At 57.0% G+C, this 27,500-nt stretch overlaps 1 protein-coding gene and 1 non-coding gene across 3 annotated transcripts; both read right to left on the bottom strand.

Moving 5' to 3' along the window:
* Positions 1-1,089: 1,089 nt before the first annotated feature.
* On the bottom strand, positions 1,090-25,919 carry POLR3E (RNA polymerase III subunit E). 2 transcript variants are annotated; one of them, XM_058680257.1, is made up of 21 exons: positions 25,769-25,919; positions 22,036-22,109; positions 20,268-20,318; positions 17,426-17,503; positions 16,603-16,718; positions 16,223-16,305; positions 14,675-14,782; positions 14,174-14,223; positions 13,200-13,319; positions 12,374-12,459; positions 12,146-12,190; positions 11,960-12,051; positions 11,388-11,508; positions 7,614-7,695; positions 6,606-6,665; positions 6,164-6,321; positions 5,882-5,943; positions 5,088-5,590; positions 3,555-3,632; positions 2,409-2,534; positions 1,090-1,438 (listed from the first exon to the last, which is right to left on the bottom strand). In XM_058680257.1, exons 2-21 carry the CDS (start codon positions 22,069-22,071, stop codon positions 1,382-1,384), a joined length of 2,112 nt encoding a protein of 703 aa, XP_058536240.1. In that variant the 5' UTR covers positions 22,072-22,109; positions 25,769-25,919; the 3' UTR covers positions 1,090-1,381. The 2 variants fall into 2 exon arrangements, with proteins under 2 accessions (XP_058536240.1, XP_058536241.1); XM_058680258.1 differs by lacking the exon at positions 25,769-25,919 and adding an exon at positions 25,499-25,613.
* A 165-nt stretch (positions 25,920-26,084) lies between these two features.
* Positions 26,085-26,166, bottom strand: TRNAL-AAG (transfer RNA leucine (anticodon AAG)). The gene has a single exon. It is a non-coding gene; the product is annotated as a tRNA-Leu (tRNA).
* Positions 26,167-27,500: the final 1,334 nt, after the last annotated feature.

The following is a 27,500-nucleotide window of genomic DNA, read 5'->3' as shown; positions in this document are numbered from 1 at the left end:
CTGTCAGAGTGAATGTTTGAACTGGCTGTTTATCAATGACTCCCCTCCGAGCCCAGGCCAGGTGAGTTCTGCAACATAGCAGTGCTATAACATTCTGTGCGAGTCGCTCCACATCAGGGGGTTGTCCTTTTAAAAGCAGAAAACCAGTGTGTAAGTTTGCATTTACCCTGAAAAGAGGAGTCAGTGAAAACAGCAATGCCAGGTACATACCTGCAGCTCTCCCCTGGTCAGTTCCCTGCTGATCTGTGGCTCAAGTAGGGAGAGAGCTTACACCATCTTCAGACAGTCGTGGCCAAGCTTTAGTTGTGCAACAATTCACATTTCGCGCAACCCGGCTTACATATGTGTTTTTTCCATCACCTGGGCTGTGCTGTCCGCGCACACGGCAGCTGAGCACACAGGCTAGTCCAAATGAGGAATGTTCCGGCATGAAATGCCAGTTTCTGAACGCTGCTTGTTGCATGCTGATGTTTTAGATGCGGAGTGTTGAAGCTCAACGTGACTTTCACTCACTTCCGCACGGGGACAGGAACCCTGGGCCTCGGTCCACGTCACTGGCGGTGCCTGCCAGCCCGGCTGGCCCGAGGACCCTCTAGCGGGCTTCTCGTGTGCGCAGGCGCCACAGCCTGGCGCTGCCACATGAAGAGAGCAGGACCACGACGCCAGTTTAGTGTCAGCATTTATTTTAAAAATACACAAAATAGAGATTTTTTTTTTTACATCAAGGTGTGGTAACCTTTCACACTGCTCCATACTTACCTCGTTTTGTCTGCATCTTTATGCAAACATTAATTTGATTCTAATTTTTTTGCTATGGTTCATGTAAACAGTTGAGACTGCTACATAAAGTAGGCTGTGTAAAAGGTAAGGTGGCTGCAGGACCCAACAGTAAAACAGTTCCAACAGGTTGGTTGATTTAATGAAATTGGCAAAAGTCTTAGCATCTAGGTAATCTAAATACTGACTTGTAGGCATTTTAAATATTAAAAACCTTGAGGTTTTCTTCATCTTGTAAACATAACTTAGATCTTGTTGGCATTAAGTTTAAAAAGGAAAATATTAACCCATGATTTGCATCCTCTTGCCATGTCAGTATACACTCTCTTTATTATGAGAACGAAACCAAACAGTAAGCAAAATACATCAGAATTTGAGATTTTACTGCAGAGAAGGTCCGGCTGGCCTCTGCGGGGAGCGGTCCACCTCTCTGCAGCTGACCCGCCACCGGCTGCGTGGAGCCCCTCTGCCCACTGGACCGGGCGGGGCGGGAGACGGTAGTTCCTCTGGCTTCGTGGCTCCTGAAGCAAGTCGAGACTCCACTGTGGGCTCGGCTCTCCTTCCTCAGGCTTGGATTCATGGGGCTAGTGGTTTACTACTATCGTCAAGACTGTACTGTCCCTTTAAGGTACCACATGCCACCATGGCTCACACAGCAGTCCTAGGAGCAGACAGACAGGTGAAGGGCAGATTGTAGCAGCTGCTACACGCTGTCCAGGACAGAAACAAGCAGTCGACAGCTGCCTACCCAGGGCCCCTGGGGTGCACAGCTTAAGCTGCCACCACCCCTGTCAGAGGGCAGGTTAGAGTCCTGGCTGGTCCACGTCAGTCCAGCTCCCTGCCAGTGCTCCGGAAGGGTAAAAGCAGATGGCGCCAGCGCTGGGGTCCCCATCACCCGTGGCATGGAAGACCCAGGCTTCTGTCTGGTCCAAGCCCCAGCTGTTATGGCCACTCGGGGAGTGAACCAGCAGCTAGGTGATCTCTGTTTTTCTCTGATTCTTTCGGGGGCGGGGGCACCTGCCAGAGCACACAGCTGGCTGACTTCAGCGACGCCTTTCCTGAGGACTGTGTTTAGGGCCTATAAAACAAATGCGCTCTATGCAACACCGACTGTGAGGGGGTCTGGGAGTGGTTCAAGTGAAATGTACATTGTGAAAACTAATTTTTGCACCAAAATTCTTTTCACAAGCTTTTATGAAGTTCTCCCATGCAGCTAAGGTGACCAAAATCAAGATACTTAGTCAACTGTCGCTCTGACTAGAACGGGTAAAGGTAAGCACCTGCCATCAACTTGCTTTGTGTCTCAGGTAGCACAATGAGATATTTTCATCTGCTGGACAGGTAAAAACTCTTTTAAACCAGAGTTTTACAACACTGATTCTGTTCCAGCTTGTTTGATGTTAGGCTGCGACTACAACAGGGGAACAAGCAGCTCAAGAGGCAAAAGTGAGTGACCCAGGTAGGATTTGACCCTGGGTCCCGGGCCACACAGGTGGAAGAGGTGGGTCCTCCTGCACATACCCAGCACCTGTGCTGACTGAGCATCCCCTAGTGGGGGAACAGTGCAGCCTCAGTGCCAAGGCGTACAGCAGGAGCCCCAGGCCTCTGGGTGGGGCCGGCAGCAGCCTTACCTTTAACACTTTATCCACCTCCTGTTTACTGAGATCTTCTCCACACTCCTGGCTCAACCGAGACTGGATCATGTTCCGGCGTACTCGGTAATTTTTGGAAAAAATTTCAAGCAAAACCTGTCGATGCTTTAACCAGTGAAAATGTTATTCTGAGAATAATGTCCTAGAAGAGAAATACCCCTAAAGCCCCAGTTCTGTTCTATTACAACCTCTTGGAGAAGTTCTGCAGCCCATCACCCCCTGGGACGCTCGCGGGAGGACCAGAGAAGTCAGAGTGAGCAGCCACCAGGGCAGAGCACGACTCACTTGGCCACACTGCTGGCCGTGGACACCTGCTCCAAGCTGCTTTCTAACCCCGAGACCAGAGGCTGCATCTTACTTACACTCTGAGCAGGCGGGCAGCTCCCTCAGAGGCAAAGGGGGCAGACAATGGGATCCAGAAACACACGGGCATCATCACAGTGCAGTAAGTTAGGCCACCACCCGCAATGCCAGGATCCCACATCGGCACCGGCTCCAGCCCTAGCTGCTCTACTTTCTACCAGCTCTCTAGGAAGACAGCAGAAGACGGCCCAAACCCCTAAGCCTCTACTCCTGGCTTCTGCCTGCCCCGCCCTAGCTGTTGCAGCCATTTAATGAGTGAACCAGTAGCTGAAGATGTCTCTCAAATAAATCAATCTTTAAAAAATACTAACACGCTGGATGCCACATGCACCATTTTTTTTAAGGTTCATAACTGAAGTTACACCTCAGGGTGTAACATGGAGCCCTTACATCCTATCTGATGCCTGTTTTCTCTAACCTGAAGTGCAGGACCAGGTAAGGAGCCCTCTATCCCCAGGCGAGAGCAGCACTGGGGGGTGGATGAGGCCAGGAGCCTCTGGCACAGACGGCTGTGTGAAAATGTAAATCCCTAGGACAAAGCCATCTTCAACAGCACACAGAACACAACATTCAAAATCAGGAGCAGGTGGAAAGCCTGAAACCTATGAGGTGGCTACAAAGGGCTCATGGGAAAATGATTTTTAAAATGCAGAAATATGCATGAAGTTCATGAAGCCCTTTATACATATAGGGCTGCATTTGCCCCGCAGAGCCCCACCCTCATGAGAGGCCCCCCTCCTGGGAGGACAGCCAGGCTCCTACCTGATCACTGATGTCTCCAGACTCCCAGAGTGCGAACACCTTCTGCTCATCCGGGGACGCGGCTGTCTGCGGGGGGAACTAGCACAGCCAGGGGGTGAGGAGAGACCTAGCTGCCGCCTGCCCCTCGCCAACCCACTTAGGACCATGGCCCAGTGGGGGGCACTTCCCACCGCACAACCCAGGGACCTGCTCAGTGCCACAGCAGTGCAAGGCCGGGGAGGATGGGCCAAGTTCCCGCTCCTCCCGTCAGTGCAGCACTAGCTCAACTCCGCCCAACATGCAGGGCTCTCTGACCCGGAGATTTCCCACAGGCCCTGATACCCGAGCAACCACACCACTAGGTGCATCAGCGTCCGAGGCCCTGGAGCAGTGGCTCCAGGCCCCGGCTCCACATTCCAGGTGCAGCAGCCTTGTTTGCTGAGCCTTAACCAGAGAGGCAAAGAGCTGTCCTCCCCTGCTCCCTGTGAGGAGAGTAAGCTGACAGCCCCTTCACGCAGCAGGGATCCATAAACTCCTTCATGTGAAAAACACAGACCTAAGGTCTCCTCCCCCTTCTAAGGGTCAGCACCCCACGGAAGGAAGAGGCACCAGAGTGGGTCCTGGAGGCACAGCAGGGGCGTCTGAGAATCGCCTCATTGCCCGCCCTTGCCTCTGTCCCTGCAGGGCCCCAGGACAACCTTGCTACCATCAAGCAGGCACTTCCAGAGCCTGGTGTAACTCCCAGGGAACTGGACCCATCTGCAGGGTAGCCAGAAGCTCCAAATCCCAGGACCTTCTGTAGAGACCTTGCCAAGGAAGCCCCCCACCAGCAGGACCTGGTGTCTGCCTCTCAAAGACCCAAGGGTGGGCCTGGCCCCAGAATGCCCCCCCCCAGGCTACAGGGGCTTCTGCCCTCGGCCCAGGACACATCCACATTCCCTGGTTCCGAGAAAGCCACAGCCTCTCCTCCCCCTGCCGGGCTTGGTCAGCACCTGGGAGGAAAGCCCTATCAGAGGAGCCCACCTTAACCCGCAGCCCAGCACTTGGCCCCAGCTCCTCCTTTCCTGATAGCAAAAAAGGGGGCTCCCTCCATACCCAGACCTGGCACCAAAAACAGGCCAGCATGTGTGGCCTGGACAGGGAGCTGCCAGGCCCAGACATGAGCAGGCCTGGGGAAGCGCTCAGAATCCCAGCCCTAGCACTCCCAGAAACTTGGTCTGAGGTTGCAAAGAACAAATCACTGCCAAGCACAGCCAAACTGGCAGGAGGGGCAGGAAGCTGGAAGGGAGCTTGTGTGAGGAGGTGCTGCTCCCTGCCCAGCCTTACTCACAGCCTACAGTCCGAAGGCCAGTGACGTCAGCACCTCAGGCTGACCTGACCAAGGCCACACCCAGCCCCCCAGCGGGAACCAAGGAGGCCGACTCCTCTCCACACCGCAGTGCTGCCAGCACCACCACACAACCAGGTCCCCAAGGCAGATGGGCAGCTAGGACCACGCCTGAAGCCGACCTCTCCCCTTCCTGCCAGGGGAGACACTGCCTGTCATGTACTTACAGGCACCAGTATCTGCTTGCAGCCAGCAGCCAGCACCGTGTCCTGCAGCATGCGGTCCGAGATGCCACTGAAGAGCGTGTGGCCCGGGGGCAGGCTGGCCAAGTGCAAGTTGAAGAGGCGCTTGAGTTCACTCAGTGTGAGCACAAACTGTCTCTGAAAGGTGGCCTCCACAAAGGCCCTCAGTTCCCGGGCCACAGGAGAGTTGGCGCAGCCTGGGGGTGGGTGTCCATTGAAGCTGTCTCCGCCCGCCGCCCGCCCCGCAGGCAGCCCGTTGGCCAGCTTGCTGTTGAGGCCACCACTGGGTGCAGTGTCCATAGGTTCCTCTTCCTGCTCATCCTCCTCACTCATCGGCTCCTCCTTGATGCGCACCCCAGGCAGGACGGCAGCAGCCTGCACCTGCTCCTTCTGCCGCTGCAGCTCCCGCTCCAGGAAGGCGTGGTTCTGCTGGGCCTTGGCTTTGGCCGCCTGGACCCGCTGCTCTCCAGAGACCAGCCCAGTAGGCCCTGTGGGGAGAGCAGCATTGTTCACGAGGGCACGGGACCAGGGCAGACAAAGGCCCGACAGGACAGCTGGGCTGAGGCAGGGTCATGCTGCTTTCCTGTGCCCAGGGCTCAGGCACGGAGGGGCACCAGCCAGCAGCTCTAGTCCCACCCGCTGCAGGCCCACCGGGGCAGGTGTGCCTGGAGCGCCCAAGGCCTCAGCCCCCGAGATGCTGCTGCTGGGCAGGTGTCAGCCGAGGCCTGTGGGGGCAGGCAGGGGACCAGACAGCCAGGCGCCCAGGGCCAAGCCCTCACCTGACTGTGCATCCGGCTTCTTTGGCATCGTTTCCTTCACGAGATTGTAGACCTTTTCTAACCTGAAGAGAACAGGAAATCCTTTCAACTTTGAACCTTGCCCGGCCACCTGTCTCCTCCAGCCCCAGGACCTTCTGGCCCCACACACACCCGTCACCTGGTGCCGAGGCCAGGGTCATTCCCAGTCCTCCCTGACTGCCCCCAGAATGGGTCAGTCCCCACGGAGGGGGGCTGAGTGGGGCAGTGCATCTGTGTGCGCGTGTGGCAGGGCTGAGCGCTCACTTGGCCTGGATGCTGGCCCACAGCATGTGCTGCCGCTGGACCACGTCCGGGTGCTTCCTGATGAACTCGCCGTCGTAAGGCAGGAGGAACTCCCAGCCTTTGTTGATCCTCACCACGGCCATGTGCTCCAGGAAGTCCTTCACGTCCTCGGCACACAGCTGCATGCGGGGAGGGGACAGTGAGGCACAGGCTCCCAAACGCACGTGGATGTCTGAGGTCCCAAGTTACGGGCCCTGCAGGGTGGGAATAGGAGCCCAGCCCAGGGGGCAGGCACAAGGTCTGCCGGTCACAGCAGCTCTGGAGCTGGCACGGCAGCCGGGAAGGCCTGGGCTGCACCCCTCCATGCCACGGTTCCATAGCTGCCACCTCCTGGACCAGCGCCCCCAAAGCCTGTGGAGCCCGGGCTGCAGTGATAAATCTGACCAAGAGGGGCGCCACTCACCTTGGTCACGGTGGCCACCTCCTTCCTCACCACCCAGCGGCTCTGCGTGAACTTCCACATCTAAGGAAAGAGGGAGCAGAGAGCTGACTGCTCCAAGTCCCGGCCCCAAGCCCACAGCACCCAGGTGGGGTGAGGCGTGTCAGGCCTGGATGTGGCACCTGGCCGTCCTCACCCTGCAGCCGTTGGGGAGTCCCCTCAACTTGGCGCCGCCTCTGTTCCCCTTATACAGGACCTCGTGGTCCTCTGCTCCAAGGCCGTGGGACCACCAAGTCCGGCCAGACCAAAACACTCCCAGGGGAGCAGGCATCCTGCTCATCTGGGTCAAGGCTGCTGTTTCAGGGAGGCAGTGCGGGCGCCCACGGGCTCTGCAGACACGTGGGAAGCGGAGGCCGCCCTTCAGCAGCTCAGCCCCTGACTGGCTTTCCCAGGGAAGGAGACAAGGATGGGAGTGGGAGACACATAGGAAAGGATCTCTCGGGTCCAACCCTGGCCCTTTTCCAGAGACAACCAGGGACGTGGGGCAGGTAAAGCCTGTGCCTGCCAGCAGGAGCCGCTGCCACCCTCTCACCCTGATGCCCAATGCTGCCCAGGCCCTGACTTCCCAAGGAGCAGGGGGCCGCGTCGGGACGAGAAGGGGTGTCCTCTCGCGGGACCAGGCTGCGTGTGAGCACAGTAAGACAGGACCGCGAGGACAAGAGCACAGGGCTCAAGGGCTCAAGAGGAAGAAGACCCAGGGAAGGAGAGCTGAGCGGATTTGGGTGGCACAGGTTCAGGGGCACCCACGGGCAGGCAGAGGCTCTGAGGCAGTACCCAACCACCCAAGTTCCCTGCCAGTCCGGGCACCGTTGTAAAGCACTGCACAGGCTCCTGGGCCAGAAGATGGCAGCGTCCTGTTCCGAAGCCCGAGACCCCAGGGCCGGAAGGAGGGGCAGAAGGGCAGCAGCGGGATCCCTCGCACCATCATCCTCTGCCCCACAAGGGCAGCGGGCCCCCCGCTTGGGTACTTACAACAAAGTCACGGCCCCTGCAGAGCACCTCGGCCGGCACACCACTGTGAGGGCTGGACGAGTCCTTGGGATACAGGATGTCACTATCAACACAAGCAGTGGTGGGGTGGCAAGTTGGTCCTTGGCCTCAGTCCCTTCCTCCAGCTCCAGGCCAGAAATGAAGGCCAGGCCTGGCCCTCCCGGCTCAGCCCAGCCCAGCTCAGCCCACACCCTTCCTAACCCAGGCAAGCCGGAAAAAGACACCTGCTTCCCAGATTCCCAAGACTTCTTCCTCCTCCCCCTTCTCCACCCACCTTCCCCACAATGGCCCAGCCACTGCTCATTCAGGGAGGGCCAGGGGCCCAGGGACCACGGGACCACAAGCCAGGCACCCCGGAGGACATCAGCCCTGCAGATGAAGCCCATGGCACTAGGATGGAGTGGCTGAAACAAGCCGTCTAAAGGACTGGGTGGGCAGAGACCTCAGATGAACTGGGCTAAGGGATACGTGAGGACAATGGAAGCAAGGCAGAGAACAGACCCGGCCTGGAGCACTTCTAGGCCCAGGGGTGAAGGAGCTCCCCAGTGCCTGCCAGGACCCTCAGCCCACACCTCTGCAGGAGGTCCTCCCCTCGCCCCTGCTCACCCCTACCTGGTAACCATCCACTACATGGCGATGGAGGTGGGGGCTTTGCCTGTCTGTCCTGCACCGCCATGCCCAGGGCAGGGCCCACTCAGTGTGCACCAGATGACCATGCCCAACCCAGGCTGCGCCTCAGTGTTCAGCATGTACAGCTGGACCCATGCCCAGCCCAGGCCCGCAAGCTGCCTGAGGATGGCAGGGACAACATGTGAATGGGAGCACAGCACACACCCATCAAGACATACCCACTGAACAACTTTGTCAGTAAGGTCTCCTCTCCCTGAGACACGGGCAGGGTAGGAGAGGAGTGCTCCGCTAGGCCTCTGGGTCTGGCACAGCAGCCACAGTCCAGGCCACACTCAGTGGCAGCACCACGCAGGCTCAGGATGAGCCACAAAGCCCCAGTTGTTTTCAAAGAGACACAGAGACCTATCTGCTGGCTTACCCCCACACCCCAAATGCTCTCAGCAGCCTATAGGAAGAGACCAGTAACTCCTGGTACTCTACAAGCCCAAGCAGCTGAGCCTCCCCCCACTACCTCTCTAGGTACACATCAGCAGGAAGCTGGAACGGGAAGCAGAGCTGTGACTCGAACCCAAGCACTCCAATGTAGGATGCACGCGTCCTGGGAGGTGTGCTCCCTGCTGGGCCAAGCACCCCATGAAGATCAAGTTCTAACCCAGGTCTGGGGCTGCCACACTACAGGACATTTAGCAAATTCCTTTGCTGCTCTGGACCAAGGCCCACAGCTGTGTTAGAAGATGGCCATACCACCCATTCAGGGCACAAAAACACATACGTGGTCCCATGTACCAGGTACAGGTCTTCATGCAGTCTCCCAGGAAAAGGACCACAACGTGCTGGCTGAGCGAACAGTGCCACCATGTGGCCATCACATGCATAGCTGGGCAACCAACCATGCAGCCTTTAACAGGGACCTTTCTGCAAGTACTGCTCAAAAACAGGAGTGAACAGATAACAAGAGCAAGGAATGCAGCAGCAGCAGCAGCAGCAGGCCAGCACCACAGCCACGGGGAAGGAAGGGGCAGAGCACGAGGCGGGAGGCAGGCGGAGCGCTGCAGCGAGGGCCCGTGAGGCCGGCAGAGGAGTATGACGGCATAACGATGCTGAGACTGACACACACACTGAACACACACACCCGCGCCTGGGGGAGTGCTCAAGATGCCACCTTCGGGCACCCAAATCCTGCACTGGAGTGCACAGCCATGAGTCCCTGCTCTGCCTCCAATCCCGGCCTCCTGTGTGCACCCCGTGTGCTAGGGGTGAGAGTGATGGCTCAAGCAGCTGGGCTGTTGCCACCACATGGGCCGCACGGTCACGGCTTGCTGTAGGAAGTTGAGAGTAAACCAGCAGTTTACTCTCTGTTCCCATCTCGTTTTCCTTGTAAAATTACTAAAAAGAAAAAAAAATGGGCCTGGTGTAGTAGCCTAGTGGCTAAAGTCCTCGCCTTACACCTGCTGGGATCCCATGTGGGTGCCAGTTCTAATCCCAGCTGCTCCACTTCCCATCCAGCTCCCTGCTCATGGCCTGAGAAAGCAGTCGAGGATGGGACCCTTGGGACCCTGCACCTGTGTGGGAGACCCAGAAGAAGCTCCAGGCTCCTGGCTTCGGCTCAGCTTGGCTCAGCTCCAGCCATTGCGGCCGCTTTCTCTGTAATTCTGACTTTCCAATAAAAATAATTTTTTTAAAAAATGAATAAAAATGGGCTTGGCGGCGTGACCTAGTGGCTAAGGTCCTCGCCTTGATCCCATGTGGCCGCTGGTTCTAATCCCGGCACCTCCACTTCCTCTCTGTCTCTCCTCCTCTCAGTATATCTGACTTTGTAATAAAAATGGAATAAATCTTTAAAAAAAAAAAAAATAAAAATACATTCATTAAAATGCACAGAATGAACCTGCCAACCACCCTAGCCTAGCAACACACGGCACCGCCATGGCCACGGCCTCTGCCGGCACCGTCACCAGCCCAGGGAAGGTCCTCAGTGCCCAGCTTAAAGCGTGGCTTCTGCCGACCCTGCCCCACTCTCACACCATCGCCCACTGAAAAGCCACAAGCCAAATCGCAGGAGCGGGCTGTCCACAAAGGTGAGGCAGAGGTGGCAAACGTAACACAGTCTGGTGTGTGTGTGTGTGTGTGTGTGTGTGTGTGTGTGTGTGAGAGTGTGTGAGTGAGTGATGTAGGGGGCAGACAGATGCAGACCCCACACTGCCTGGCTCACACAGGCGTCAGGTCTGGGGTTACCTCTAGCGAGGTTTCTTTGAGGATCCCCAACTAGACCTCTGGACTCAAAACTCCATCCACAGGGAAAAATCACAGGACCTGTGCTCCGATCAAGGAGTGCACGTGTCAGAACTGGGTCTCCGTGTTTGCCGAGACCTGTGCAGTGGGCAGCATGCTCAGGAGCACGGAGGAAATGACGGCTCGCTGAAGCCTGAAGAGGACATCTAACACCATGGAGGGCGGAACAAAACGGACAACATTCCTGGCTGAGGTTTGACAGCAGGTTTCTGAGCAAGTTGACACTGAGGTGGACTGTGCCAGCCAGTGGACTCTGGAGGGAGTTCCTGAACCTTGGAGCAACGAAAACATCAAAGCCACTTCAACAGTACCCTCGAAACACGCTCCAATAAGGCACCCTAGGTGACTCTGAGTGGCCGCCCCACATCCTCAGGTCCTGGAGCACTTAGGCTGCTGGCAGCCGCCTCTCCTCCTCCCCCACAAACAGGAAGAACAGAAAGCAAGAGTGGGAGCAGTTCTCTTACCCACCTGCCCCCCTTCCTGGACCCTTCCATGCTAAGTGGTGGTTCACACGGGCGTGCATCCTTAACTACGTAAACATTATCAAAAATAAATGTACTTTTTTAAAAAAACTGAACTGGAAGAGAATAACGAACGCCTGTCACTTCAGCTGTGTTATGTCAAAGTGGAGGAGTGACTTTTAAAGAGAAAATTCCAAATTAGGCAAACTGTGGAAATACCACAAGGCAGCTGGCAGAAGGTAAGAAGAAAAATATCACCCACGACACAGGCAGCATTTACGGAGAGCACTCTAGCAGATTTAAGCCCAAAACATCAGAAATGACAGGAATGTGAAGGGTCAAGGCGCTCCCAAGAGACCGCACAGCAACGTACCTCTTCACCACCCAGTTTCCTTGGACTAACATCGCCACCTTCTGGATGCCACGCAGAACAGCCACGGAGTCCACCGAGGGGCCCAGGAGGCTCATCAAGTTGGCAAAAGGCATGACCTTCACTGAGGCGGAGCAGGGCACATCAGACGGGAACGTAGGCTCGCCCCCCCACCCCAGAACGTGGGTAACCACGCAGGCAGCGGCAGAAGCTGGCAGCTATGAGCCACTCGCTGGGTACAGGGCACTGCCCACAGAGGCCTTAGAGATCCTGCTAACAGGCCCACCCAGGAAGATGAACATTCCGTCACCACGCGGCTTAGGCACAGCCTGCAGGCCAGCGAGTGCCGGGGCAGGAGTCCAGGCCAGGCCAGCGGGCTGCAGTCAGTGCCCTTGGGCGCTGTACTCAGTCCAAGTCTGGGCAGGGCCTAGGGAAGGCGCAGAGGCCAGCAGCCCAGCAGCCTGGGAGCCATCCTGCGCTCAGATAAGGCCAAGTGGCCCTCAGGGGATCCTACACTCAACCTGTCCTGGTGCCAGCAGCACTGGGGTCCCCGGAAGGTTGAGGGTGGCACCCACCATTCTTCATCAGGATCCTGATCTGGTCAGCCAGGGGCAGGGTACGCAACTGGGCCATAGACAGGACGTTGCTTGGGGCCACAGGCTTCTCTCTGTGGGAAAGACAATGAATGGGGGCTCGGTGGGGACCAGCTGCAGTTGGGGGCTGCCACCTGCCCGCCAACCGGCCCACCTGCCCCTACTCACTTCTCCTCCTCCTGGCTGGGCGGCATCAGCATCATGAGGTACTCGCTGTGGGAGAACAGGACTCAGGGTGGGGCAGCAGCGGCCTCACAGGCAGAGCCCCTTCCACCTGCCCAGCACCCCTCAACTCCCAGGGACGCCCACCGAAAAGGGGTCATCTCCTCCCAGGCCCACCCTCCTACAAGAAAGGGAGACACAGCTCCGAGGGACACCCTGGCTGGCCAGTCCCACCTGGGTGCTTTGATGAGCTCCGTGTTCTCCGCCCCGCTGGAGCCCTGGCACAGCAGGTACTGGCGCTCATGCTCAGAGCGGCTGTCCTGGGGAGGAGGGGCAGCAGCCTCAGCCAGTGCCCAGGTATCCCCTCAGGCCACCTGGCCACACGGTTCACTCCCACCTCACCTGCACCCCCCTCCATCCCTGTCTGCAATGTAGCCACACCACGCACTGGGCACCTACAACATGCCAGGCTCCATTCAGATGGCCGAGTAGTACCCCATAACTGCTACTCCCCTCTCACAGACACACATCACGACTCAGAGCAGCTAGGGGACTTGTCCAGAATATCACAATAAACGGCAGTACAGGCCCGGTGCAACAGCCCAGTGGCTAAAGTCCCTGCCTTGAACACGCCAGGATCCTTGTGGTTGCCGGTTCTAATCCCGGCAGCCCCGCTTCCCATCCAGCTCCCTGCTTGTGGCCTGGGAAAGCAGTCAAGGACGGTCCAAAGCCTTGGGACCCTGCACCCGCATGGGAGACCCGGAAGAGACTCCGGGCTCCTGGTTTCGGATCAACTCAGCTCCGGCCGTTGCAGCTGCTTGGGGAGTGAATCAACAGATGGAAGATCTTCCTCTGTCTCTCCTCCTCTCTGTATAACTGACTTTCCAATAAAAACAAAAATAAATCTTACATAAATAAATCTTTAAAAAGTGGAACTTAGACTTTAACCCAGGCCCTCTGACAGGGCTCCCAAGCAGCTTCTCAGCCACTGCACCAGAGGCCTGCCCTCACTGGGACTTTTCCCCCAGGACCCACCACCCCGGGGGCAGCACCGGCTCACCCGCAGCCCATAGTAGTGCAGGTGCACCCAGGGCTCCTCGGCATGTTTCTTCTGCAGGAACTCGTAGGACTGCACACGCCGCTGGCGGGCCTGCTCCGACTCCGGCCGGGAGAATCGCACCTACATGGAGGGGAGGGAGGTCACACCTCTGGGCCAGCGACACTTCCCAAGCTGCTAGCCCAGCCCCTGCCAGGGGAGCAGAGAACCCACTGCAGCTCCCTCACCCGGTCCTGAGCTGCCACGACAGGCGGGGAGGCTCCTGTGCCTGGTATACCCACCCAGGGCTGCACTGGACCAGACGCCTGATGCCTGGGTGCCAGGACAAAAGGCCTTTAAAGCCCCCGGGCCTTACACTCCCTGTTAAATTAGGGCTGAGGGTCACAAGGGGGGGAGGAATGCCCTTGAGGGTCGCCCCCCCCCAAGCACTTGAGGACAAAACTGCCCCCAGCAGCCTGAGCACCGCCCCCAGCCCCTCGTCATTGATGCCGGCTCCTGCCCACTCTGAGGGTCTGCAGACAGGACCACTATGGCCTCACTCGTTTAACCAGCCACGTTCCACTCTGCACTGCACTTTCATTTTATTTTACTCATTTTAGCCTGTAAGGGCTCTAAGCAGGAAAAACCTAAGGCATCATAAATGGCCAATACTCTAACAATCCTTAAAGCAGGAATACCTATTAAAATGGGACCTCTCATCTTGGCACTGAAGGGAGGGGCACCGGGCTCCCCAGGGTCTCAGCTGCCACACACCAGCAAGGCCACCCTCCTGCTCCCAACCATGGGACCCAGGGGCCCGGCAGGAAGGTCTGCTCATGGCACAGAGGCTCCGGACCTCTCCCCCAGTAAGGGGTGAGCCCTGAAGACCGTTTTTGCTCTGACCTGCCCACCCATGGGTGCTTCTTCCAGCAGCTGGGTGTAAAGGCAGCCCTGCCCCGCCCTGGGCACCTGTGCCCTCCATTGGCGCCACAGCTCACCGTGATCTGCTTCACGTCCTCTTCCGCCTCATCCTGCGAAGAATCCCCGGCTGCAGAGGAAGCAAGCTGTCACCTGCGGCTGTGGGGTGCTCACCCTGCGCCAGCCCCACCCCACCCCACCCCAGGGAGGCCTCCAGGAGCTGGAAGTGGCTCTCACCTGCGGCTGTGGGGGTGCTCACCCTGCTCCAGCCCCCACCCCACCCCAGGGAGGCCTCCAGGAGCTGGAAGTGGCTCTCACCTGCGGCTGTGGGGGTGCTCACCCTGCTCCAGCCCCCACCCCACCCCAGGGAGGCCTCCAGGAGCTGGAAGTGGCTGTCACCTGGGGCAATTTTGCTCCCTGGGCACATCTGGTCATGCAAGGGGACATCTTTGGTCACCACGACCTAGGGCGGGCTCCAGAATTTCAGGGCTGAGGGCAGGGCTGCCCCCTGCATTCCAGTCCCGGTTGCCCCTTCTCCCACAGTCCCTCCCACTGGACGCACGGCTAAGGATCAGGCTCACCCTCGTTGGCTGCCTCCCTCTCCCGGTGCTTGGCATCGGCCTTATCCAGGTAGGAGAAGCTGGGCCGCAGTTGCAGGATGCCATGTAATGGCGTCAGGTGGAGCTCGCCTGTGGGAAGAAGACGGGCTCAGACCTGCCGCCAGGACCTGGAGCTGGCCCACCCATGGCTAAGGCCGAAGCCCCCAGTCAAACTGCCCCGACCCCCGTGCAGCCCCTCTAAGAGCCTTGAACACAGCCAGCACACCACCCAGAGTAGGCCAAGAGCCGGGCCCCTTCTAGTGAGAGCCACTTGCTTCGGGTCCTCCCACCCTCCTAGGCTCGCTCCTAGCCTCTACTCCTCCCCTGAACAGCTGGCTCCAGCCACACTGGGCAACACAAGCACGCCACACTCACACACCCACAAACACATCACCTCTTTGCCTACAGACCATGGCCAGACCACCACCCTCACTGCCTGCCCATACCCACATTTCTCCTCCTCCTCACCCTCCCACCACAGCTCCCTCTCCAAATCCCAGTCACTCGGCTAGGAGGGCTGTGAGTGCCAGTGTGGCCAGAGCAGCAGCTACTGTGGCCTGTCAGCATGAACCAGACCCGTGCTTTGGGAGGCAGAGCCAAGAGGTGGACTGACTCAACACGGGCATGGAGGAGAAGCCCTCGGACCCAGGGGGAGTCAAGCGCTAGGTCAGGACGTCTGAACGACAGGTTCTGGCTGTAAGAGATGTGGCCACGGCCTTCACACGCCGTGGCCTGGGGCAAGAGCTCCTGGCACTAGTTGTGACATCACTCTCCGTTCTCCAAGTGTCCCAGTTAGCTTTGGTTGTTGCTGCACAGGCTCCAAATACTCAGTGAGTCCCTTGTACTTGTCCCAGCTTTACCGAGATGTGGCTCACATACCAAACAATTCGCACATTTAAAGCATTCAACTCTGGGACTACACGTAGGGTGCCAGTTCATGTCCCAGCTGCTCCACTTCCAATTCCCTGTCAATGACCTAGGAAAAGCTGCAAAAGATGGCCCAAGTGCTTGGGACCCTGCTATCTGTGTGGGAGGCCTGAAAGCATTTCCACTGCACCCACCTGGGGAACGAACCACCAGATGAAAGACCTAACTCATTCAAATAAATAAATCTTTAAAAACAAAGTAAAGCATGACTCACTGTGCAGCCAGCACCACAGGCATCTTCATCAACACAAAAGGAAGCCACTAAGCCCCACCCCACTCTGTCCCCAGCCCTAGAAGCCACCAACGCCCTGCCCACGCCCTGCCCATCCTGACTTGGACACGTCTGCTCTTGTCTGGAGTGTGTGCTCACTAGGAACGGAATCGCTGGCTCCCTTGTCTTTGGAGGCAGAAATCTGCCACTGTGACCAGTCAGGCTGTGCTGTGGGTGGGTCTGTGACCTAGGAGCACAAGCCCGCCAGGTCAAGCTCCTTCCAGGCCCTGGGCGAGCTATCACCCCCGAGAGTGCCTGGAGTTTGGACAGAGGAGGAAAGTTGGACCCTAAGCAGGTAAGGACCCTCCCCTGGACGGCCAGCCCCTGGGTACCTTGCCTGTAGAGTGCAGCCGCGTAACGGGAAGTGTTACTGGTAGTCTGAGAAGAACAGAACGTCTGCTTGTCCATCAGCTTCCTGGGAGCACAGGGGAACCGTCAGGGGAAGGACGTCCCAGAGACACAGCCTCCTCCTCCCAGACCCCAGCAGGGACCACGGCCACGAGGCAGCCTCCATTGGCCTCAGCAAGGCAGCCGAGGAGTGAGAACACTCACACAGCCCTGTCTGTGGACCAAGAAACAAGCAATGCCAGGAGCTCCAGGGTCAGCTTCCCACCCCGCCCAGTCCAGAGGTCCAGAGCCCGGGGACCCGCAGAGGGATCAGCGTCAGTCTGAAGCCTGCCAGGGCTCACATCCAATCACAGCGGTCACTCACGAGGAGTACGTGCTGGTCTCGTCGGCACAGGCGCCATCCACGTTCAACGCGATCTGCTCCCCCTTGCTGCGGCAGTAGTTGGGGTTCAGGGTGTCGATGGCCATCTCCAGCTCTACCTGCAGACACCCAGCACCCCCGGCCATGAGGACCCTAAGGGAATCCCCACCCCACCACAGCCACTTCCTAATCCCGTCCTGGCCCAGAAATGGGGCTCAAATCCCATCAGAAATGTCAGTGGCTTTTTTTGCGGGGAGGAAGTGGCTGGCCAGTGCTTGCTTGGTCACCTCTGTCTTCCCACTTCACTCCCAAAGATCTAAATTAGGTGCCAACACTTTAAAATGTCAAGAGATTTCTCCCAAAATTCTCCATCTCCAACTTCTCCAAGTCCCCAGAACTGGCAATCCTAAACACTACTGCGCCATAGCCATGATGGGCTGGGGCCACGTCCGAGTCTCCTGTCCACAGCTTCCCTTCTTTCTAGACACTGAACCAGCCTTATACCAGACCTGTCTCACGGTCACTCAGACCCTCCTGGGCACCCGAGTTTAACCGTGCCCATTTTCTAAGTCGTCTTCCTTCCTAGAGCTGCCCACCTTCTTTCTGGAAACTTCCCTTCCTTGGCCTCCAAGCCTCTGCGAGCCACTGGTTCTCCTCTAACTCTGTTACTCCTTCTCCAGCAACCAGGCCCCAACGGGCCCAGCCTCTCCTCCAGGAGCTCCCCGACCCGCCCTCCCACCCCAGCTTCACCACAGGGCAGCCCCACCTTCTGCAGGAGCTTCCTGACCCGCCCCCCCACCCCAGCTTCACCACAGGGCAGCCCCACCTTCTGCTGCTTGGGCTTGATCTTGGCTGACAGGTGTGGAATGTCATCGTAGGTCATCGAGGCTGGACGCACAGGGTACTGGGGGAGGCAAGGAAGCGCTCAGCACCCCCTGCCCAGCTCCAACCAGAGCAGGGTTCCAGGGGCTCTGGCCAAGAATCAAAGCCACCCCAGGCCTATGAAGCAAGGGCGGGTCCCAAAAAGCCCCACCAGGAGCTCCCCAGTGGGGCACATCTGCAGCCCCTCCCGGCCTCCTTCCAAACAGCAATCTAGGCCAACTCGGACTGCCAAGGGACGTGCATTAGGCTGCCACCCTGCAGGCTATGGCACCACAGAGCATGGCTCTAAGAGTTGAGAGTAAAGGTCCAAAAAGTCCAATTGCAAATTTCTAGGGCATCTGGCGAGAGAGACGAGAGAAATGCGGCCAAACGCAGTTGGCCAGTGTCCCTCCCTGTTGAAGCTACATGACATACAGGAACTCCACCCCTTGGCCTAGGCAGCCACTGTCCCACAATAAAGCACTAAGGCAGGTAGGACTGCAGCTCCTGCCCCTGAGTAAAGTGGCCATCAGGCAAATGGCCCCCTATTTCCTAGGCGGCTCTGCACACTCAGGGACACCTTTCCACGTCCATCCCTGTCTTCACCCCCAGTGTGCCGCAGTTTAGCAGGTGGTGATTCGAACCCAACCTCGAGGCTCCACTGCCAAGTACGTGACAGCCTCAGGACGAGCCTGCTGAAGGTGAGGCAGTGTGCAGTCAGTCCCGCCAGAGGGCCAGTTTAGATCAGCCCAAAGAGGTGGTCATTTCCCAAAAGCCTCTTCTGCCTCCCGGGCTGGAGCTAGGGGCTGCGATGCGAAGGAACAGCTCAGAATGTAGTTGGTTTGGACAAAGCCCTCCAAGATGACTAGGGCCTTTCTAGAACAGACCCGACCACCAGGGTCTGGAGGTGCTGGCCTGCCAACGCCCAGGCAGCTTGGAGACCATGACATCTCGCTGTGAGGGTAGTGGAGGGCGCAAGGCCAGAAGCAGACTGGCCTGGGATCCAATCCCAACTCAGCCACGTGTGCACTCAGGCAAGTCCCTCATCTCACTGAGTCCGAGTGTCCTCACCACGCAGGGCCAGCCCATGTGTGGACACGGCAGAGGCCTGGCACACTGTAGGGCCACTGTCTCAGTCAAGAATGCAGGATCTGAGGGCCCCAAAGGCTCCCAGCCCCGTGGGCTATAACATGAACTCGGGGAAAACATGGCAAGCCTTCTCTTCCCCAGACTCAAAGCACTATCACGGCCCCCTCAGCCAGGCCAGGAGTCTCCCTGAGCCCTAGTTCTGCAGGTGCAACATGGGCATAAAAGGACCTACAGCAATCACCTTCCTACTGGAATATAAAATAGCCAGGTAGTTTCTCATCAGGAGCCAGTGCTTTAGTAGGTAAAGCCACTGCCTGCTGGGTTGGCATGCTTATGGGGTCAAGTGTCAGCTGCTCCACTTCTGATGCAGCTCCCTGCTGACACACCTGAGAGAGCAGCGGAAGACGGTCCAACTACCTGGGACCCTGCACCCTTACAGGAGATCCAGAAGCTGGCTCTGAACCTGCCTAGCGCCAGCCACTGCAGCCACTTGGGGAGTCAGCCAGCAGATAAAAGCTCTATTCTGTCTCTCCCCTAACTACACCTTTCAAATAAATACACAAACATCCTAAGACCCAGCAATTTCATTCCCACGTGTATACTATGAGAAATGAAAGCACACTGACCACATGATTTTTATGGCAGGAGCAGGTGCCTGACCGGCCGGTAAGGCACCACTGGAAATGCCCACAGCCCACAGCCTACACCACTAGGGATACTCGCAGCCCACAGCCAATGCCACTGGGGATGCCCGCAGCCCACAGCCCACACCCGACTGGGGATGCCCGCAGCCCACAGCCCACACCCGAGGGTTCAACTTTCAGTTCCAGCTCTGCTCCTCATTCTGATTTGCTGGCTCAGGTACTTGGGTTCCTGTCATCCACATGGCAGGCCCCACTTAAGCCCCAGGCTCTTGCTTTGGCCTGGCCCAGTCCCAGTTATTCCAGACACCTGACAGTGAAGCATTGGATGGGCATGCTCCCTCCTTTCTCTTACCAGCATTGTGGTGCAGTGGCTTAACCTGACACCCTGGTATCCCATATCAGATGGTTGGTTCACGTCCTGGCTACTCCAGGTCCCCCGCTAAAGTGCCTGGGAAGGCAACAAGTGATAGCCCTACTACATGGTTCCTGCTACCCATGAGGAAGGCCTTTATGGAGTTCCTGGCTCCTGGCTTCAACCTGGCATAGCTGCACCTGGTGCACCCACTTGGTGAATGGACCAGCAGGTGGAAGATCCAACTCTCCCTCCCTGTCACTCTGCCTTTCAACTGAACAACTTTTTCTAAACACTGTTCACAGGATCATTATCCCTGACAGCGAGGAAGGGAGAAACAGCAGGGCTGCCGCTGCCCCTGCCCCACGGCCAGTGAGCTGCCAGTACATGAGTGCTCCCTGCCAACAGCATGCTCAGCACAACACACACGCTGCACCACATCATTCCAGCCAGAGAGGAAGCTAATGGATGCCCAGGGCTGTGCCCTCAGCCCGTTCAAGTGGGCTCCCCAACCCCCAGTGGGCCTGGGCAGCAGGTGCTCCTACCATCTGATGTTGGCGGCTGCGGGCACTGAGGCAGAGCTATGAAGGGACCGCTCAGGGCGGGGAGCCCTGTCATGAGGCAGCCCGGTGCCAGAGACTCAGATGGCACTGAGGCTGTCCACTGCTCCTCGTCCACCCACACCTGCTTCTGACCCCTTGACCGCCCCACCCTGTCATTACCTGGAACAGATAGAGCTTCTCTGCCAGGCTTTTGGCCAAGTATACGTCGATCTGGGAACAAGGGAAGAAGACTTAGCAGGAGACAGAGCCTGTGCCCCTTCCCCAGCGTGCACCTGCTCCTCGGATCTCTCAGGGGCAGCAGCTCAGCTGATGACAAAAACAAAAGGAAGCAAGTCTCCAAATGCAGTATCCGGGGCTCCCTCCCATCAGCTACCAAGCGGCCGGCCCCTCTCCAAGTTCACTACCACCCAGCAGGAAGAAACTGTCCCCTGGGCTGCCCTGCTCAGAGGCTGCCCTGAGGGGAGGGACAGGGGAAGGCCTCTTGGAGCCTCTCTCCCCACTTGTCCCAGACCAGCCTGGCATCCTGTCTTCAGATCTCCCAGGCTCTTCATGACCCACCTGGCCCCATGCTGCTTCTTGCCACCACTGATGCTTCACACTCCACTGTACAGCAGTTCACCTTTCTGCTTCATGGCTCTGCACAGGAGCCGCGGCCTCACCCATCCCGGACCCTGACATGCACACTTCCTCCAGCTGCACCGGCCTTCTCACACCACCCCTCAACCTCGGTGGTGCCTTCATCCCTCAAGACTCAGCCCAGTCACCCCTGGAGCAGGATGCACGCCAGAGCCTTGGGGTCCCCCAGCCTCCTGTAATACCATCACCAAGCCCCCACACTGGCAGTGCTGCCCCAGCCTTCGGGAATCTGAGTCTTTAGATTCAACAACCGGCTGGCCCCAGGCCCTGTACTTATCCCCGGGGACCGCCTCCTTGCCCCTGCCCTTCAAAACAGGAGCCAGGTTCTACAAAGACTTCAAAACATGGGCAAAACACTGAACTGAGAGGTAAGTTTATCTTGGTGCAAAATGTTGAAATCTTTGAAGCTTCTGCATAATGTTATTTTTTTTTTAAGTAACACCCTTCACACAAGGATTTCCAATTTTTTTTCACACCAAAATAAATCAGCCATTTAATTCCATGTTCCACAAACCTTCCGAGGCTGTCTCGGGAGAAGCCCGCGGTAGACACAGGGACTTCCTGCCTGCCCACTCTGGGCTTGGGCCCACTCTCAGGGGCACGCTGCCCAGGAAACTGCTCTGCTTGCTCAGGCCCGCTCTGCAATGGGCCTCCCCTCAACGGGCACCGCGACACCATTTCCTTGGCAACCTGGCCCTCAGCCTGTACATATCTCAGGGGCAGGGACACCGCCCTGCCTGGCCATAGGTCACAGTTCCCAGCCCACAGTGGCTTCGGCCAGCAACTGCTGAGTCCCTGGTCAGCCCAGGCAGAGTGGGGAGCCTTGCAGCCCGCTCACTCACTCAGTGGTTCCCACGTGACCTACAAGGTGCCAGAAACCCACCCAGCTTTTCAGACTCATAGTGGTCACAACAAAACTCCACCCTCATTAAGTTCTTTTCTGGGGGAAGGAAGAGATAACAAGCAGGTGAACTTAAGTTTAGAAAATGATAAACACTATGGTCAAGTCCGAGGCAAGGCCAAGGAAGGGGGTGAGGGCCAAGACATGGGGGACTGGGCAGGACACCAGCAGTGGGTGGCAGCTGTCTCACCCTGTCAGGTGACACCGGAGAGACCTCAAGGGAGAGAGAGGCAGGCCGTGCAGGCATCTGGGGCAAGACAGAGGGTTCCAGGAGTGGAAACAGCCAAGTTTTAGGGTCCCCAGGAAGCCAGCAGGTGCAGATCAACCTGGGGACCCAGCCCAGGCCCCTGCTGCCTGCAACCCCAAAAGAAGCTGGAGAACAGCAGTTACCTCCTGTACAACTGGGTCATCCTCTTCATTGGCCATACTAGGGAAGAGCCAGCCACGCAGTCCCTGGACTGGATCTGCAAGGGAGACAGACAGATGGGGACCGCCAATCAGTCATGCAGCCAACAGCCCTGCCCCAGGCCCTGCGCTGAGGAGTCCCACACGCACTGAGCTGCTTTCCATACCTGGCACAACGTGGACAACAGACAGCCAGGGATCAGGGACCAACATCACAGCACAGCAAGTTGGGCCACCTGGGATGCCAGCACCCAAATTGGGCACCAGTTCAAGTCCCAGCTGCTCCACTTTTTTTTTTTTTAAGATTTTATTTATTTATTTGAAAGGCAGCGCTTAAGAGAGAGTCATTCCTCAAATGACACTGGCCGGAGCTGGGCCAGTCCACAGCCAGTAGCCTCCCCTGGGTCTCCCACATGGATACAAGGACCCAAGCCCTTGGGCCATCCTCCACTGCTTTTCCAGGCACATCAGCAGGGAGTGGATCAGAAGTGGACCAGCTGGGACTGGAACCTGCATCCATACAGGATACTGGCACCACAAGCACCATAGAGCAGCACCTTTACTCTCCATATCACAGGACTGGCCCTCCAACTGCTCCACTTCCAATATGGCTCCCTGCTAATATGAACCCTCACATGAGCCCTGGGTAGAGTTCCAAACTCCTGGCTTGGACCTGCTCCAGGAAGGCCACTGTGGCCATTTGCAGAGTGAAGCAGCACACGGACCCTTCCTCCTGTAATTCTGCCTTTCAAATAAGTAAGTAAATCATTGATAAAACAGTAACGGTAAGCCAATTGAACACCCTGACAGCAACCAAATAAAGAGAAAACCAACCAAGCAATGGGCACCAGACCACACATGTCAGGGGCCTCTGGGATAAATGAGTTTTATGGGCCTCTATCCAAGAAGGACCAGGGGCAGGAGGATGGAGGCCGCTGGTCCACAGCCATGATGGACCAGATGCTCAGAGATGCTAAAGTCTTTGCCTTGCATGCACCAGGATTCCATATGGGCGCCAGTTCGTATCCCGGTGGCCCCGCTTCCCATCCAGCTCCCTGCTTGTGGCCTGGGAAAGCAGTCGAGGATGACCCAAGGCCTTAGGACCCTGCACCTGTGTGGGAGACCCAGAAGAAGCTCTGGGTTCCTGGCTTCAGATTGGTGCAGCTCTGGCTGTTGCGGCCATTTGGGGAGTGAATCAATAGCCAGAAGATCTTCCTCCCTGTCTCTTCTCTCTGTATATGTAACTTTCCAATAAAAATAAAATAAATCTTAAAAAAAAAAAAAAAAAAAGCACCTGGAGGCAGGATGGCTGCGGGGGGAGTAGGCGGGCAAGTGGGTAGCAGACGTCAGCAGTTCCTAAACCTTGGTTCCTGGGCAAGGCCACCCGGACTTAACATTGCAGCAGTCTAACGTTCCAGGGAGCGCGGTGCCCACCAGCAGACTCATCTACTCGGGTCTCCCTCCCCCATGTCCCCCCCAGCTCCCCCCCGCAGAGTCCCCTCACTTCTTACAGGCACACCTTCTGGACCTGAGACCTCACCCCAGGCAGGGACCGCAGCAGCACCTGGTTCCTTCACTTCCTGTCACCCCAAACCAGCCAACTCTGTCACTTCCACCTCAAACGCCAGCTCCATCTCTTTACTGGGTCACAGCCCCATGCCATAGCCAGTGCCCTTTTTGGAAGCCATGCCAGATGCTACAACCACACAAAAACCTTCAAGAGCTGGTGGGCAGCCTAGCAGCTAAGACACTCGCATTACATATCCTAGAAACTGGTGGGCAAGTCCTGGTCCACCTAATTCCAGCTTCCCTCTACAGGGCTGCATGGGAGGAGGCCAGTCTACAGAACCCATCAATTGTTCCCACACCCTTGACCGGAAGTATCTCTGTTTTGTGTATCCAATCAATTGTCCCCTACACCCTTTTCCTCCAGGCCTTCAGGAGGCACCACTGCCAGGCTTCCTGGTCACCTTAACCCCACACCTCCCCCTCCCTGTCTGGTTTTGCTCCCCATTCTTAACCAGGACTTGGAACCAAGGGAAAGCTGAAGACCTCACACAGCTTCAGGCTGCTCAATCACAAATGAGCTCATTAGGCTGATAAGCAATAGTTCATATGCAAACCATTACTTTAAAAACAAAACAAAACAGGGCCCGGGCAGCAGCCTAGCACCTAAAGTCCTCACCTGCACAGGCCCTCAAGTTCCAGGGCCCCACTTCCCATCCAGCCCCCTGCTTGTGGCCTGGGAAAGCAGTCAACGAAGGCCCAAAGCCTTGGGACACCTTGCACCCGCGTGGGAGACCTGGGAGAGGCTCCTGGTTTCAGATTGGCTCAGCTCTGGCCGTTGTGGCCACTTGAGGGAGTGAATCAGCAGACGGAAGATCTTCCTCTCTATATATCTGGCTTTACAATTAAAAAAAATATATATATATATATATATATATACATATTTTTTTTTGGCAAAGCATGACTTATTTAGGAAAGAGCTCCTGCCTTAGTGACAGGAGGGGGCTCCAGGGGAAGAAAACCCCCAGACCTCCTGCCATAGTGGCAGGAGGAAGGAAAAATAAAAACCCCAAAAGAAAGAATCTTAAAAAAAAAAAAAAATCCACCAGCGTCATCCATATCTGTAACAGTGCCGGGCCTGGAGTGGGCACTCCCTGGAGTACAAAAGACAAAGGGACATTTCACTTTCTCATTAGCCCGGTAGATGAAGAGACGTTGACCAGTCTCCGCATGGGATGCTGATCCGGAAATGAGAACGTGAGCTACAGGAACTAACTTGCCCAAGGTCACACCTTAGCAACTGCAGAATTGGAGCAGAAACGGGGTTTGGCTCGTGTCAGCGATGACTCCTCCTCTTAGCTACACACAGCACACCTCCTCGGCAAAAGGCAGTATGGTACAGTGGGTGACAGGCTGGACTCCGGAGCAAGACGGCGCAGGTTCAAGTCCCACGTCCGCTACCTTCACTGCCCGAAGCCCACCCGGAGTTGCGTCCCCTTTCCTTATTTTCAGTCGCAGACAGGGAAAGACAAACTCCGTGGCACGGCCCTCTCCCCGGGACCGAGAAAGCAATGCAGCCAACCGACGGGAATCCCAGGGAGCTTGTTACGTGGCAACATGTTTTCTTCCGAAGCGAGAGGCCAGCGGGCGACACGGGCAGCGCCGGCTCCGGCCTCCCCGCCCCTGCAACGCCCTGCCGGGCCTCGGCCGGCTCGGACCTCACCTTCTGATAGCCCCCTCCCAAACCCAGCCAGCTGAGCCGGGTTGCAATCAGACGCCTCCGGCGGCCGAACGGCCAGGCCCGCGGCACTCCGCGCTTGATTGAACTGAAGGAGGAGCGTGCTGGGCCGGGCCTGCGGGGGTTCACCCGCGGCAGGGAGCGCCCCTCTCCCGCAGGCGGGCAGCCCCGTCCTCACGCCCACCCTGCCCGGCTCCCTCGCACAGGTGCTCCCGGCGCCCCTCGAGGACGGCCCGGGCGGGGCAGGGCGCCGGCACCCTGAGTCACGGCCCGCGGCCTCCCCGAGCCGGGCAGCGCAGGGAGCGGCGGGCGGCCGGGGCGCACGGGCCGGCCGGCCCCTGAGGGGACCCCCCAACCAGCCCCTCGGCGCGGCGCGGGGCCTCCCCGGCCTACCCGGGAGCCCGACCGCCGGGCCGCCTCGTGAGCGCGGCCGGGATCACGCCCGGGCTCGGACACGGGCGGCAGGGCACTCACCTCTCCGCGGGCGCCGCGCGTGGGGCGGCAACGGCCCAGGGGCCCGCGGGCGGCACAGCTGGCGGCGGCCGGGACCTCCTCTCAGGGAGCCGCCATGTTGCTGCTGGAGAAACTCCGGGCGACACGTGGGGGGAGCGGGCCGGCCCTCGCGCTTCCTCTTACCCACAATGCTCCGCCCCGGCGGCGCGAGCCCGCCCCCCACGCCGCAGCGCGTCGCGCCGATCCGGCGGCCCAGAGCTCCGCCGGGCACTAGGGGGCGCTGCCGCTCCAGCAAAACGCTGAGGAACCAACGGCAACAAGACCAAAACAAACTTCCTGGCAGCGGTGGGATTCGAACCCACGCCCCCGAAGAGACTGGAGCCTTAATCCAGCGCCTTAGACCGCTCGGCCACGCTACCGATATGTGTAACCACCCTCCTCAGCAACCACTTAATGGCTCTAAATACGTTTTTGTGTCCCTAATAATATTTTTTCTATTTCTTTTATTAAATTTGCATTTTACTCGATCCTAGTGAAAATAATTTTAAATATTTTCAAGAAAAATATTTCTCCCTCCAATATCCAGACTCTGGCTTGCTGCAAATGAATTTGAGAGTGAAAAGCAGTTTAGCAATGTGTTTACTGAGTACCCGGGTGAGCCGAGACCCTGCTCGGTTAACCTACAGCAGCTGGCTCAGGTGTCTCAGGCCAGGGCGAGGGATCTGACAAGCCAGAGATGGCCAGCTGTCTTCGAAAGATTGTTTGGACTGCAAAATAAGAAAACTTGGCTGCTAAGGCACAGATGCTCCTTAGACTTGACTCCCATCCTGTCCTCAGGGCAGACGGAGCCATTCATATGGATCTATTTGCATGGATTTGTATTTGAATCTTTACTTAAATATTAAGCTATTTGGTGTAGGTCTGCAATGGGTGTTTTTTTCATCAGACTATACTTTTATTGTACATATATGTATTTGTTTCCCAGTTTACGTATTTATTGAAAAATATAAATAAAAACTCATCATCCATATTTCTACCACCTGCAATGAAATGAATTACTGCTTACACACTCACTTTGTGTTCAAAATTACAAGGTAATGTTGTGAACAAATTACGCATTAAAAATCCTTTCCAAGACATTCACCCCAGCTGGTTTTCTTGGCTTTGATGTGTGTCCTTCCAATAATGTCTTAGACATTTGTATATAAACACTGATGGATACTAGATCAGTGTACTTGGATTTTCTGTGTGGTTTTCATACAATTGTATACAGGCTATTATCTGATAGCAATGACATGTTAAACTTTGTTTTTCTTATCAACATAATGTTTTTGAGGTCAGTTATGATGTATATAGACTCAATTCCTGAATATAATGGGGCATATCTTTGCACTAGACCCGCTAGAGAAGAAATTGCGGAGTCATATGTCTATTTCCTATTCTATTAGATATCACCAAAATACAGGACAGTTGTTGGCTTTTTTTTTTTCTATTTCTCCTTGGGTTTTTCAGATCAGTTTTGCTGAGTTATTCTGGAAACAAGTACTCTGATCAACTTTCCACATTTATTGGTGTACGAAACCTCAACTCATCCACATTTCTCTCACTTTATCCTGAGTCCTGCTGCCCGCCATCTGCACACCTGCCTCTCCCTGTGGCTTCGACCAACCCAATGAGCTCGACTGATGCTTAGCCTGACTGGGACAATCAGGCAGTATTCCACCAGCACTGGGTCTGGTGAAGTTTTTGACAC

Source organism: Ochotona princeps, chromosome 24 (genome assembly GCF_030435755.1).
Source record: "Ochotona princeps isolate mOchPri1 chromosome 24, mOchPri1.hap1, whole genome shotgun sequence".
NCBI lineage: Eukaryota > Metazoa > Chordata > Mammalia > Lagomorpha > Ochotonidae > Ochotona > Ochotona princeps.
Note: the sequence above shows the minus strand (reverse complement) of the source record. Positions and strands in the feature narration are given on the sequence as shown.